At 39.2% G+C, this 15,737-nt stretch overlaps 1 protein-coding gene across 1 annotated transcript; it reads right to left on the bottom strand.

Annotated features, from left to right (window-relative positions):
* Positions 1–2,855: 2,855 nt before the first annotated feature.
* Positions 2,856–13,615, bottom strand: reep2 (receptor accessory protein 2). The gene is made up of 8 exons (XM_083559990.1): positions 13,372–13,615; positions 9,785–9,857; positions 7,859–7,935; positions 7,621–7,741; positions 7,414–7,527; positions 7,050–7,182; positions 4,724–4,893; positions 2,856–4,336 (listed from the first exon to the last, which is right to left on the bottom strand). Exons 1-8 carry the CDS (start codon positions 13,401–13,403, stop codon positions 4,259–4,261), a joined length of 798 nt encoding a protein of 265 aa, XP_083416116.1. The 5' UTR covers positions 13,404–13,615; the 3' UTR covers positions 2,856–4,258.
* Positions 13,616–15,737: the final 2,122 nt, after the last annotated feature.

Raw genomic sequence — 15,737 nt, 5'->3', positions numbered from 1 at the left:
ATTTGTTTATCTTAAACTGAAATTAAATACTTAGGGTAATCTTCCACAAGTTTCTAACAGAACATTGTTTTTGCTTGTTCCTGACAACCAAGCTGGTGTCAAGTTTTCTCTGGGATCCAGATTGATGGTTTGTAATGGCCACTTTTACTTGCTGTCTCTAAGCCCATTTGTTGAAACCTTTTAAGGTATACTTAAGATCAGTGTTGTAGTTGAAGGCCCAATTGCAACAAAGTGTTAACTTTCTGGCTGAAAGCTTAAGGTGTTGCGTCATTATTTCTAGATAATCCTCCTTCTTCATGTTGCCATCTGTACCAGTCCCCTTTCCAGCAAAACACCCCCACAACAGGATGCTGCCACCCCCATGCTCCACAGCTAAAGGTAGTGTTCTTTGAATTAAAAACCTTCTTTTTTTTCCTGATCATTACAGTCAAACAATTCAGGTTTTGTTTCAGTTTACAGGAAAACTCTTCTCTAAAAGGCTTGTAATGACCTTCAAACTTCGGTCTGTCTTTTTTTATGCTGGTCTTGGAGTAGATGCCCACACACAAACAGTTTCCTTGGCATGACTTCTCCCATCTTATAAAGAGTAATAAGGCCATGCTCCTAAAGGTCAACCCTTAATTCCAGCCATATGAGTATTTTATATGATTTTACTCCGAACTCCGATCATTTTCATGCTTAAAATTCTGGGACAAATGACTTGAAAGTTTCCGTGTTCTAAATACAATGAATTGTAGAATAACTCCCACTAGTACCATTATCAACAGGTAGTTAAATAGAATCGTGGGTAATCGAGGAATCAGCTGATTTTAAACAAAAACATCTCAAAATTTCATTTAAAAATAAATCTTGATCACCACCAAAGGTCAAAGATAAATATTTGATATGTTGAGTAAACAAGAATCTATACAATTTCTCTACATACTACTTCTCTCAGTTTATAAAACCAAAAGCAGTAAAAAAGAAGCCTTGGGTGCTTTTATTCATCATTTTATTTCAGTACAGCAGCAAATCTTCCACATGTCTGCCTCATTCTTATAATAGTGGAGTTTTCACGATTGGCACAAACGATATATTAGTGTCGCATATTGTTTAACAATTTAAAGTCCTATACACAAGAATACTGATGCGGAACATGATGAAGAAAATATTCCCTAAAAAAATTTTAATGAACTGGTATTATCATAACGCAAATACTATGTTCATACAGTTCAATTTAAAACAGGAAAAGTAGGAGGGACAAAATGCAGAACGAAAGTATTGTTCCTTTAACGCAGAGCTTCTCTGAACCACGTGAAAAGGAAAAAAAAAAACAGAACAGAAGCTGTACGTTTTTGATGTTTTTTTTTCAAAAATAACGTCAAATGTCTTGCAACAAAGTGAGAATGGATGCAAATTAAAAGTCAATCAATATTTATAATACACACAAGGTCCCATCTCTCCTACTATAAAAGCCAGAATAATAATAGATTATGAGAATGTTGAGGAGGGATAGAGAACGCCATTAAAGAGAGTAAGGCAAGCAAGCTCATTCTGTACAGTCAAAAGTATTAGAATATTTACATCGCTCCTTCTGAGGGCTTAAATATTAGAACTGCCTTTAGATGCCTTCATATTCTTAAGAGGTAAACTTTATGCAGGCCCTTAAACTGTAAAATAAATTCCATTGCAGATATAACACCTGTTATATCACACACTGTTTAACGATAATAATTTGGCGATTAATTACCTATTCATTTATTATTTCACCTAAAAATCTAATTGGGTGGATGAAAGTTTGGATTGAACCCAGTTCAATTCAACCAGCTTATAACAGCCAATAAAATATAATACATTCAGAATTTTAAGCGGCGCCTGGTTTTCCGTGGAACTTTGGCGCACACTGTTGGCTCTCTGTAGAAACTGCATGGGCGGCCTACACGACTGGAAACCTAATCGCTCCCGACATCACAGCTGGAGGCTGATCCAACACAACTGATCTGAAATCAGAATCCACAGCATCTGCTAAGAGGCAAAACAGATCCTTGTCTACATTTACATACACGAGCCGATGTGACAGAATCCTGCCAGTGGCGAATTTAGATGGCCGTTAAAATAGAAAAAAAGATTAACTCGCTGTCAAGGGAGGGACTGCACAAAAAATATCACAGACACTATTTTAGTCCTAAAAATAATTAGCCAAAGGGTGACTTAGAGAGAATAAAAAAAAATAAAATAAATGCTTGGTTGTTCGGCATGGTTACATTTTTAAGACTATAATGGGCTACTAATGAAATTACTAATTAGGCCTTCAGCAATCGTGTTTTCATTAATTTTACAATGAAAAAAAACACAGAAAAACACCAGACACGGCATGCTAGAGCTGATTCAATCTTCCTACTGACCGTAATTCTACATAGAATTAAGTCTCGTAGCATTAAACTCGCACTTCTATTAAAATAAATAAAACAACTAAAAGCCAATGTACACGTAAATACACACCAGCAACTCAGATGTGACAGCATTTATCTTCTGTCTGCCTTTACACACAGGCTGAGTGTCTCTGATCGTGTTCGGTAGGAGTCAATGAAATGATCTGAAGACGGGATACAGATATCAGGATAAACTACAGGATGGCACGCATCAGACTGGATGTTGAAGCCTAAACGCGATTCTTTTTCTCATATACAAACAATAAATATCGTTTATAAAACCGTGTGTTTGTGTGTTTATGACTGTGTGCCTCTGTCTGTCTGGGTCTTTGTGTATCTCTGCATCTTTTGTGTCCACCAGGCCCTTTTTTTCCCTGTCTGTGCATCTCTCAATTCTGAGTTCGTCTGTGTGTGTGTGTGTGTGTGTGTGTGTGTGTGTGTGTGTGTGTGTGTGTGTGTGTGTGTGTGTGTGTCTCTCCGTTTGCAAGTATGTCCATTTGTGTGTCTGTCTCGGTGTCTTGTTCCATGTTTTTACCTATTTGATCTGTTTGCCAAAGTATCTCTATTCTTTGAAGACTTTTTGTCTGTCTGTCTCCCTGTTTGTCCCCCATGTTTTCCAGGTATTTGTCCTTTATCTCTGGGCACCCCTGTCTTCATTTTTGTCAGCATTTGTGTTTTACGTTACGTCAAGTGTTTTACATGCGTTTTCATGTGTTTACTGTTTTGCCTATGCTGCATTTGTTCCAAATCTTACCTCAGAGGATCTAAAGGCATTTCAAACATTGCACAGAACGTGAAAACCTCCAGCAGTCATTCGGGACGCCTCAATTCGTTCAACATAGGCACACAAGAGCATCCGCTTTAGATCTGATGCAGGCCTTAATCTGGAGATCAATACTGGAACAGATGTAACATTAGAATATGAATCACCCTGCGGTAAGAGCATGAGGACCTTCATGAAGAGCTCAGATATCAGAGTTTCATGAAGATCATATATCAGTCAATACTGCTGTTGGTGTCGAAATAGAAAATGCTGGATTGGGGCATCCATCCTCTGCATGTCTATTATAAACTAAAGCATAATTATTTTGATTGTAATGGCCATAAAAACCCAATGAGGTGGCTATTGTGTTAGTCGTAATGAACTGTGTTGCCTAGACATGAAGCAAAGCCTGAATGTTTCCAGCAGCAGTTCCAGTAGCCCTCATTAAAAGTAAGAGCTTTTGGAGAAACAGACCCTCTCCTTCAAAGACATCCATTTAAAGCTGATAGTGATTAATGTTCTGTGCTATGGGGTGAAGACAGAGCTGTGCTCGCAGCCCTGATATCCACCACATACTTTTAGTCGCCTCAATATGACTGCAATGCAAGTCTCTACAAGCTAAACCAATAGGCTGCGACTCAATCCTTTCACACTTGTTTTTTTTCTTGCCGGCGCATCCCATGTGGTATGTCCTAAATGCTTAAAAAAGGAACAGTAAAGGGAAGATGCCATGTCCTAAAACATAGGGGGATCTATGAGAAAGTGGATGAAGTACTTAGACACAAAAAGACTACTCCTACAGGCGTTATAAGTAGTTAGGAATCTGCACACACACTCCTACACACACACACACACGCACGTTACAGCATTTTAAACCAATATAGAAGCTGAAAAATTATCTAAAATATGCAACAATGACCTTTGGGGTGTGGGTGTGTGTGTGTGTATGTGTGTGTGTGTGTGTGTGTGTGTGTGTGTCAGATTCTATCTGCAAATGCATTAGTGTTTATAGTGAGGAGTATTACAAGAATTCACTGTTTATACGCGTGTGTGAACAAGTGTACATGTGGCCTTGTCTGGGATCTCAAGGTGGCGTCTCGGCGTTATTGCTGGTTGTGGTGGTACTCTTCTTTTTTGGCTGCTTTTTCACCGTCTTAAGTGTCTGGAGGAAAAACAATACAAGAGGAACGGAAAGGGAATTAGAAGACAAGGTGTAATAAAATGTATAAACACCTGCCCTGTGATCACCTGAACATAAGATTGATATGCGCTTTTTTCACTATACCATTCAACATTTAATCCCCATTTGCTGTTATAATAACCTCCACTCTTCTGGGGAGATGTTCCACTAGATTTTGGAGTGTACTTGTGAATATTTGTGAGATTTAATTCAGCCACAAGGGTTTTCATAAAGCCAGGTACTAATGTGGGTTGGGGTTGAGGAGCGTTCAGATTAAATGTGTTCAGTGGGGTTGTCAGATGTGTGTCGATTTGTCTTTACAAATTGGTCTGTGTGTGTGTGTGTGTGTGTGTGTGTTTTCACTACTACCTCTGTCTTAGCAGTGGTTGGTTTCTTTGCTGCTCTCAAGCTGGCCGTTCTTTTTGGCACTTTGTCAGCAACATCCTCATCCGAGTGCTCCGTCCTGCTCTCCGATTGGTCGCCGTCAGACCGGGAACTGAGCTGTGATTCGCTGTCAGCCGGTATGGATGTGACCCGAACTGAGCAGAACATACACATCCACATGCACACTCATCAGACTTCTAACATTTACTCAAATACTGACATTTTCATCTTGGTTCTAATGCATCGAAAAGTCAGATTCAATGCAACACATAATAACGACATGACGACAAAGGCCAAACATCCTTAATGATAACTAAGAGGCCACACCTCCTTCACTACTACTATTACCTCCTTCTCCATGATTAACATGCCCTGAAGCCCCACCTCCTTCACTTAAACGGACAGGCACTGAGGCCGCACTTCGTTCAATACTAATACTACCTCCTTCTCTAGGACTAATAAGTACTTAAGCCACACCTCCTTCACTTGGACTAACAGGCACTGAAGTCACACCTCCTTTATTTGCACCAACATGCCCTAAAGTCAAAACATCTTCACTACAACTGGCAGGCCCTGAGGCCACACCTGCACTACAACTGACAGGAATTAAAGCCACACCTGCACTACAACTGGCAGGCCCTGAGGCCACACCTCCCTCACTACAACTGACAGGAACTGCGATCACCCTTCCTTTACTAAAACTGACAGGCCATGAGGCCACACCTTCTTAATTGAGAATCACAGAGGCCTTGGAGGTCTTTTATTCTCAAACTAAAATCTAGAAAGCTACAGTGTTAAGGATAAGTGGGCAATAGTAATTGTGCATGTAAAGACGAGTAATTCTAGTTCTTTTATTTGCATTCAATAAGGTGTGCATTTTTTTTTTTTATCAATTGCCTTTGTAAAGTTAGTTCAACAATTTATGTTCAAGTATTGTCAGATTTACATCACACACCTGTTCCAAAATTAATGCTACAGATAGTTAGATGTTACTCATTAATTTTGTTTGAGGTCGCAGTCACTGTACCCTAAATGATGCTCATCTTATAGCATTCTACAATGCTGCAATAAAAATATAGCCTAATGTTTAAGTAGTTATTTTTGTCTCCCCTTGTTTTTTCTTCACAGTGGTCATACCTTCAGCTGGCTCTTCAACAAGTTTAACAAAATGGCCATTGAAACAGGCCACATAAAAGACTGGTAAAAGCAGCCTTGTGGCTTTGTGCTGCAGGATGAATAGAATTGACACTGATCTCATTGACGTAACTATAACCTCAAAGCTAAAAAGTTCACAATTTGCCTGAAAGGCAACTGCCAGTTTATTATGGGTCATAAAACTTTAAAATGATTCGGACATCAAGAGCACAATCCTTTTTTTCTCCACACAGCCAGAGCACATGACCGGCCCAACCTTTTCACTCTTTCTCTCTCTCTCTAATCACATGCTGGTCACATCAGCAGTAGTATAAAGATGAAGAGCTCGGACAATGGCTGCCTTGCTGAGCCTAACTCAGTGAATCAGCAAGTTTTACTCATGCTGTGAATCATCCTTGCACACATACAGAGTTCGGTCAACATAAACACCTAAATTATTGTGTCAATATGAAGGCGCTGTTAGGATTTACAATTAAATATTTATGTATTTACTTATTGAGTCACACTCGAAAGCCATTTTTTTTTTTCATTATTAGTGAACCCTAAACCCCTACACATTCAAACATCCAATCAGGGTCCAGCAGTGAAATTGCATTTAATTACAAAAAAAAAAAAAAAAAAAAAAAAAAAGATCAAGAGTCAGATGAGCTTCAAACATCAGAATAGAAGGAAAATGCGCCATGCTTGATTGTTGGTGCCAATCTGGAGGAAAATCTAATGGTATAAATGTTTCTGTAAATATTGATCTAATTAAACAGTCTCTAAGGTTTACATAAAAAGGCGTGAGTATTTAGAGGAGAACAGGCAGACTATTTTAAGCTAACAGGAAGTCTGGAGTAACTAAAGTAACTACTCTTTACAACTGAAAAACTGAAAAGCATCTGCAGAAAAAACATCTTGATGTGGATGAGCTACAACAGGAGACCACATTGAGGTCCACACAAAAAAACAGGAATTTAAGGCTAGGAAGTTAATAAGTAGCTTGACGTGTATGTGTACATGTTGAAATCTCTATTCAATTAATTGTTTTTAGACCCATCTGTGAAAATGTTTCAATTAAAATTCAACAAAACAGATATTCCCAAATAGTGCAGCGCTAAAAAAAATTATGAGTGTGTATGAGCATGTGTGTGTGTGTGTGTGTGTGTGTGTATACCTGCACGTGTTTTAGCACGGGGCAGTGTAGCAGCGGTGTGTGTCTCATCATCCAGCAGCTCCTCCTCGTTCTGTATGAGTGTCAGATCCTGCAGACTGAAACTGCGCAGCTTCTCCGACAACACACCCTGACCCTGTACAACACACACTGTTACACAACGACACATACCTTCTTACACGATGGTCAACTTTATGTTCCCACTGACCTTACAGTGTCAGGACATACGCAACTATGAACATGTTAAATATACACAATATTACTGTATGTGTAAAACACTAACCTGACCTACCCCACTCCACAACACACACATACAAAAATGCACACACACCAGTACACTCAAGCACCATAGTGTGCTCTTCCTCACCTTGGCGGCTGCAGTGACTGCTGCGGTGGCTGCGATATTTAGCCCCCTCTTTCCAAAGCGCATCATTGTCTCATAGCTGCGGTCCTTTGCTTGGGCGATGTACTCATCGATCTCCTGCAACAAACACACACACAAATATACACATATAGAAATTGCGAGCAACCTGTAAATTTCTAACAGCTACAAATAAGGTGTGAGGCACGAGACCTTTTCTTTGTTGGATAGCGTGGGGTGCACAAACTTGCGGTACAGAACGCTCGAGCCCTTTGTGTATGGTGACAGCAGCCAGATGACAAAAGCAATCTTCAACTCGAAATAAAACGGAAACCTGAAAACACAACAGATATGTAGGCACTGCAGTATGTATGCAATATGTAATTCCCCATCAGCAGTGTGTGCATGCGTGTGTGTTTGTGTGTGTTTGTATGCTTTAAAAGCCACTCACCAGGACAGAAGCATATCCGTGATCGTTTCTGCTGTGGTAAAGAGTGCAAAAACTATCCAGTACATCATCCATTTGACCTAAAGAACACAGAAATACACAAAACTATCAGACAGAGGCAGACTATAGTCACAAATCTCATGATCTGTAGAAAATGGTGATGAAATGTACACCAAAAAGGTTTGAAATATACACCAAAGATGCACAGGTTAGTCAATTCTGCATCAAAACCTGGTGCATGTTCTTTTTGTTGTGGTTCTTTTATGTAGGTATGAATACGCCAATCATACTTACACCCGGTAATACTCGATCGATCCTAGATCTTAAGCTATTATAATTATATATACACACATTGTAATTTTTATATACAATCCAAGATATTAAGATATATTAAAATATCAAATATTTAAGATATATATTACAAATATATTTAGCTACTAGACCATGTGGGAGCTCTGCCATTTTACTGGCAGGCGGTACTTAACATTTGCTCGTTTCACATCTATCTCACCACCCTGACAGTGGTACCTTGACCTACGAGTGAATTAATGTACTAGTTTTCTGAGGTAAAAGTCGTCACTCGGTCAAATCTTTGCTACCTCTACCCCCCCCAGGGCCGTTCCCCTCATGCTACAGATGAACTAGAACAGACTTTGAGTATAACAGGTGTCTGCTTACCTTTTACTCTATATCCTGCATCTGCAGCCTGTAAGGTGCACGGTCCCGGTTCAGGTTTTGGATCTCTGCTAACCCGTTAAACTCCTGGGCTTGCTTGCCAATTAATATGTCGGAAAGCACTGCAATTTATGAGTATACATCTATAGTGAATTGGTTGTATTTTATTTACATTTTAATGTTTTTGTCAAGTTATTAGACAAATATCGATTCTGAACTGCTCCAGATGATGCACAGTTGCAGTGGTAGTGTAGAGGTTTGGAGTCTTAACTGGGTTTCTTGCGTTAGTAAAAATTATATTCACCCTCCATATTTAAAATTCGTCTATCTCTGTAATGCGACGTGTTGTTATATTGCTTTTTTGTATAGTATTGATGATTTCTATAATTGCGACGTGATAGTGGTGGTATTAAGAGGTGGATGAAGTCTGGTAAGTCCCCACTGAAGGGCCAGGTACCAAATGCACGGCCCATCACTGATGAAGATATGGTAAATTAGAGTAAAAGATCTTGAGCGGCCTGCTATAGAGCTCTGACCTCAACCTTATTAAACACACCTCTAAGGTAAAATGGAACGCTGACTGCACCCCAGGCCTCCTCGCTCTACATAAGAAACTGCGGAATGGGATGTTAAAAAAGCCACACGACTGTACCTGGGGAACGGATTATGATCCAACAAATGGATTGTGCAAACCCAAAACCAGCAACATAAGTTAGGAAAGTGGTGGTGCAGCGATTAAACCACATTTTTTTACCACATCTTCAGGACAGGACATAAAGGTTCACTCCAGTTACTTGACATGACCAGCTCTGTGTTTTCATCTTATATCTTCAAGATGAAGAAAATAATATATAGTATAAAATGCGAAACACCAACAGGAACTAACTTGTTTCATAGATGGTACATAATGGGATAAAAAAAAAACATCACGTCATTTATTTATCAATTAAATTTATTTGCAGTCCTTGTCCAAAAAAAAAAATATTTAGGGTGGGCAAAGTAGCTCCACTTTGTGTTAAGACACATTACATCACCATGTCATGGATCCCAAAATGTTCATTCCTTTTGAATATTTTTATATATTTCAATTTTCACATATATTTGCACCACCACAATCACATAGACATGTAAACCAGAGCACTTCCCCCCACACTAGTCCATGTTATTTTAAACTATTTAGTATCCAAACACCGAGCAGCAAATTATTCAGTTATAGATCAGTTACAGATCTACAGATCATGCTGGAATACTCACATACTCCTTGACGTTTTTCGTCTTCACTGCCTTATAGGAGGAGTAAGCTGGATAGAGGGTCCCAAAGGCCAGGCTGATGAAGAGAGAGAGAAATGTTTAATGATTAGTTCAGGACAAATACATTGTGTGTTCCAGTAAACTCATTCCAGCTCATCTTGCAATCAAGATGAATTCGATGTCTTAAATTTCAGCAAAAAGCAACTTGAAGAAAAATGGTGTAATTTGAAGCACAATGTTTACTTCAGGTCATTAACCTAAGTCAGAAATTAATCTTATTGAGGTTCTACCAGGATTGAAGAGATGGTCAAGGAGGTGTGGCTTCTGTTCAAGTGACTTTCCATGAAGGAGATGTGGCTTCTGTTCCGATCACTCCCAATGAAGGTGTAGCTTCTGTTTTAATCTCAGTAAAGGAGGCGTGGGCTCTTTTCCAGTCACTGCCAGTGAAGGAGGTGTGGCCTCTTTTCCTGTCACTTCCAGTGAAAGTGTGGCTTTTTTTCCTGTCACTTCCAGTGAATAAGGTGTGGCCTCGTTTCCGATCACTTCCAGTAAAGAAGGTGTCGCCTCTTTTCCAGCCACTCCCATGGAAGGAGATGTAACCTATTTTTAGTCACTCCCACTGAAGGAGGTGTGTTCCCTTTTCCAGTCATTCCCAGTGAAGGAGGTGTGGCCTCTTCCAGTCATTAACAATGAAGATGTGGCCTTGTTTCCTGCCACTCCTGGTAAAGGAGGTGTAACCTCTTTTCCAGTCACTCCCATTGAAGCAGTTGTGGCCTATTTTCCAGTCACTCCCACTGAAGTAGGCGTGGCCTATTTTGGGGTCATTCCCAGTGAAGGAGGTGTGGCCTCTTTTCCAGTCATTACCAGTGAATGTGTGGCCTTGTTTCCTGCCACTCCTGGTCAAGGAGGTGTGGCCACTTTTTCTGTCACTCCCACTGAAGGAAGTGTGTTTTTTTTCCCAGTAAAAAAGGTGTGGGCACTGTGCCAATCAGTACAGTGAGTGTGTATGTCATTGGTCTTTTCTAACCCAGATAAACTTTACACCTAAATCTATCATCTTTTTATTAACATTTGATTATTCCATCTTGACTGGCATATAACCAAAATTCACAGTTATACAGTATATTAATGGATGCCAAGGTATAAAATCAATAATGGAGAAACAGTGGGAGAGGAAGTATTTATTCTGGAAGCCGACACAAAGGAGCAGACTTACAGTCTGTAAGCTATGCAGTCAGACACGTGCTCGGTCTCACACCCACACACACACTTACTTCCTGGATTCTATTTTGTGCTGATGGGACAGGATCTGAAGCCCAGTGCAGGGACAAAGGTCACTGATGTATGGCAGAGACCTCGCCTACTCACTGCAAACAAGCCACACGTCAGCAGTGTGTGTGTGTGTGTGTGTGTGTGTGTGTGTGTGTGTGTGTGTGTGTGTGTGTGTGTGTGTGTGTGTGTGTGTGTGTGTGTGTGTGTTTCCAAGTGAATCAAGAGAGAGTGGGTCAGATCTACTGCAGCAAGACTGTGCGCTGCTGAACACATGCTCTTTGTCCTATATACACTAGTCGCACTACCATGATGCTTTGCTGCTCCTCTCCAAGATTCCAGTGCCTCCATTCAAATGATATTGATAAACATAGGCAATGAAGGTCATATATTCTTCTTTTTTCGGCTTCTCCCATTAGAGGTCGCCACAGCGGATCATCCGTCTCCATACCCCCCTGTCCTCTACATCTGCCTCTTTCAAACCAACTACCTGCATGTCTTCCTTCACCACATCCATAAACCTCCTCCTTGGTCTTGTTCTCTTTTTGCTTCCTGATGGCTCCATCCTAATCATTCTCCTACCGATATACCCCATGTCCCTCCTCTGCACATGTCCAAACCATTTCAATCTCGCCTCCCTTACCTTGTCTCCAAAACGTCCTAAATGCATGGTCCCTCATATTTATTTATATACATATATTTGCTTTACATTTATGGATTTTTTTCAAACATGCTTGTCCAGAGAGATTTATAAAAGTGCTCTTAATAGTGTCCAGGGACATCACTAGATCCTGATTCTGCAGGGGTGAACAATAGCTCAGTTTTCCTGGGATTAAGTTTCAGCTGATGAACTGTCATCCATGATGAAAATGCCAGTCATACTAAGTTCTGAGCAGAAACATAATGTGTGAAAGACTAAAAAGAATAAGTTTGGTGTCATCAGTGTAACAGTAGTATGAAAACCATGTGAGAATATTACCTCATTCAGATATTGAGTAATGGAAAAGAAAAAAAGAAAACAGAGTAGCGAGCCTTGTGGGACACCAGTGGAGAGTCTGATTAAAACAGATGTTACCCGATATGATGACCCTCCGTAATATTGTTCGTGTCTTCTTGTGCAATTCAATTGATGATTTATATATCTTTTGGACCCCTTCCATCAGGGTTGTTATGCAGCCAAAAGCTCAGCTAGGAACACCGGATATGCAAAAGACATGTTTGATGGGAAGATGGAGAAAACTGGAGAAATTTTCGTTTTACATACTTATCAATTACTATTTAATATTTTACTTTTAACTACATGCCTGTTCAGAAGCCTTGAGTCCTAATAGGACGTCTCACATCACTGTCAGTGTGGCTACGACCTGGTGGATCTTGCTCTGTGCTCAAACCAGGACACTTTAACCATAGGAGCATGGGCTTGATCAACTCTAAAACTAATTACTGCAAGCACTAGACTCGGGTTGAGTCCAATTAACCACTTAGAGTCAAAACATGACAACACATGACGTAAAAACATGAAATAAAAGCACAAAATGTGCGTTATCAAGTCCAGATTAGAAACCCTTATTATGGAGAAACGCCCTGTAATGAACCAGTGTCCCATCCAGCTTGTATTCCCACCTCACACCCAGCATTGCCAGGTTAATCTCCGGGGATGATACGAAACGGGATAAAAAGATTACTAAAGACGAATGAGTGAGTGAGTGAATGAATGAATGACAAAGGAAGTGGAAGCAGGTGGAGGCCTTATTACTGATTCAGACATCAGTAGATGTTAAAGATGTTCATAGATGTTATTTTAAATGTCCATTCAGTTATTAATATATAACATTTACATATATATTTATGCACATACTTTTAAAGATAGCAAAGTCAGGTAATTAAAATGAATATTACATTAAATATGCATTGAAATTTTCATTTTAAAAAATTTAAAGTATACAAAAAAAAAGAAAGACAATACATTTACTCGACTAAAATTATATATTTTTTATAAAAAACAATACATTCCAGCTCAGTTTTATTATGTTTACTGTTTTCTCTCTTTTTTTAATGTATATATGTTTATTATTAAATTCGTCCATTGACACGATGACAAGCAAAACAGCTGTTTCCAGTTTATTAGCATTCCAGCTAATCTTAATCAGAAAGAACACAATATATTAAAATAATATTTTTTATATACAGATTTTACATAAAGGCTTTTTAATATTAAACCATTTGTATAAAGGCTTAAGACATAAGAAGGCAGGATGCAGGAGCCTGGGCAGGCGAGCAGCAAAATAAATAAATAAAAATAGGCCAATAGCATTACTCACACCACCATCCTGGAAATAATCCACGACACCATGATGAAGACCTGGATGTTCTGAAGCTTTCAATTATCCCCGAAAATCCCTTATCACCACCATTTCCACCCGCAAGAACAGCGACGCTGGAGCAAATCAATCCCGGCTACCTGTTTTCTTTTACATCACACCAACATCTATCTCGCCTGCTGATAAAATCCTGCTTAAACAGCACACGGGCTGCTTGTGTCTTAATAACTCTCTATAACCTACCGAAGTGCACTTTGTAGGGTGTGAAACAACGGTTTGTGCGCGCCTGCGCAGTGCACTATATATGGCTCCAGAAGTTATTTGATATTTAACCATGTTTTAAAGGGGCAGGGGCTAATTAAATCAATTTGTTCTTCATAGAAAGGAGAGAACGTAGCATGGGTGATTAATCCACATCATCATCATAATGGACCATAATGACTAAAATATCAAATAAATACCTGAATGAATTAAGGTTTAGATAGCAGATTTCTTTGGTAGACATATATGGCTATATGGCCAGAAGTACTGCATTTGCACTCCTGACCTTCACACCCTTCTGTAGTTGTTCCACAAACTTGTTTCCACAAAGTCTAAAACACATGATCTTTACGATTTTAAAATGTCTTTGTGAGCTATAGCATAACATTTTCCTTTCACTGGAACAAAAAGTCCCAAATCTCACCCTCACCCTGTGCACTTCATGAAGACATGGTTTGCAATAATTATAGTGAAAGATCTCTCAAGTCTGCATAACTTCATGTTCCATCATATCTTAAACTTGCTTAATGAATAATAAATGTACATTATGCTGCGGTGTATATAAAAAAAAAATAAAAAATCACAATTCATTTCCTAAACAGCACCACCCCATGTATTTTATTCCTTATACAAAATTCTTTATCAAAAGTTTGAATAAAACAAACTTGTATTTTTTTTTTTTTTTTTATACACACATGCATGTTCCTTTTGATTATACACAACTAGATAAAAAACAAAATCTTCTGTGGACAGATGATTGCCAGAAATTGGACATTTCTGGCTCTAATAAAAGAACTTTTGTAAGATGGAGAACAAAAGAGATGTAACCAGACTGTCTCACAGTCAAACATAGAGATGGAAGCTTAATGGTTTGGGGTTGTTTTGAGTTAGGGAAGGTTGGAGACTTATTCCAGGTGAAAGGAATACTAAACCAACACGTCTACCATCCATAGTGTTATTTTCAACAATAAAATGTAGGTTTTGGATGAAATGCATGTATCCATTCCATTCTGCATTTTTCCATGCAATTCTGTCTAGACTGTAGTTAAGTGAAATCAACTTTAACATACAAGAAGACCATGACATCAGCTTGACATCTGAAACATACATTCAAAGCTGTTTTTCGTGCTAAGGGAGGATTTTATTTAGATGAAATAAGAAAAAAAAGACCAGGTGTTTTCAAACTAATAACATGCACTGAATTAAATATTTTCTTTACCCAGATCAAATGAAGAATCTTTAAGCTAGTTTAATAGTTAAAAGTTTTGAGATTTAAATCCCAGTCAGAGGATTATAAAGACAAGAAAACACAATTTTATAAATAAATGAAATTAGTGGCTAAATAATCAGAATCAGAAATAGCTTTATTACCAAGTATGTTTACACACACAAGGAATTTGACTTGGCATCAGGAGCTTCCAGTGCAGGAGCTGAACCAAACCAGACAGTTATGGATGTACACAGGCGGACTCAATGATGGCCGAGTAGAACTGTTTCAGCAGTTTCTGTGGCAGGTTGAATTTCCTCAGTTGACGAAGGAAGTACAATCTTTGCAGGGCTTTTTTTTTTATTTTTAGCAATGAAGTCAATAATATTGTCTCATTTCAGGTCCTGAGAGATGGTGGTATACAGAAACTTGAATGATTCCACTGTTACAGTGAGAAACTCATGATGGTGAGTGGGGGAAGTGCTGAAGTCCACAATCATCTGTCAATGTTTTGAACATGTTGAGCTCCGGGTTGTTGTTTGATTGCACCATACAGCAAGCTATTTAACCTCCTGTCTGTAAGCAGACTCGCCTCCATCCTGGATGAAGCCGGTGACTATAGTGTTGTTCAGGAGTGTAGGAGCTTAACAAAGGTTGTTTTTTTATAGAAGTGCAGTCATTTGTGTACAGGAAGAAGAGCAGTGGGGAGAGAACGCTACCCTGGGGAGCACCAGTGCTGATAGTAAGAGACCTGGATGTGAGTTTTCCCAGCCTCACTATCTGCTCCTGGTCAGGGAGCTGGTGATCCACTGACAGATTGAGGTGGGCACGGAGAGCTGGGTCAGTTTGATTAAGAGAAGGTCCGGAATGATGGTATAAAAGGCTGAACTGAAGTCTA

This window comes from Silurus aristotelis (assembly GCF_946808225.1).
Source record: "Silurus aristotelis genome assembly, chromosome: 14".
Taxonomy (NCBI): Eukaryota; Metazoa; Chordata; class Actinopteri; order Siluriformes; family Siluridae; genus Silurus; species Silurus aristotelis.
The sequence above is the reverse complement of the archived record's forward strand: the minus strand, read 5'-3'. Positions and strand labels throughout refer to the sequence as shown.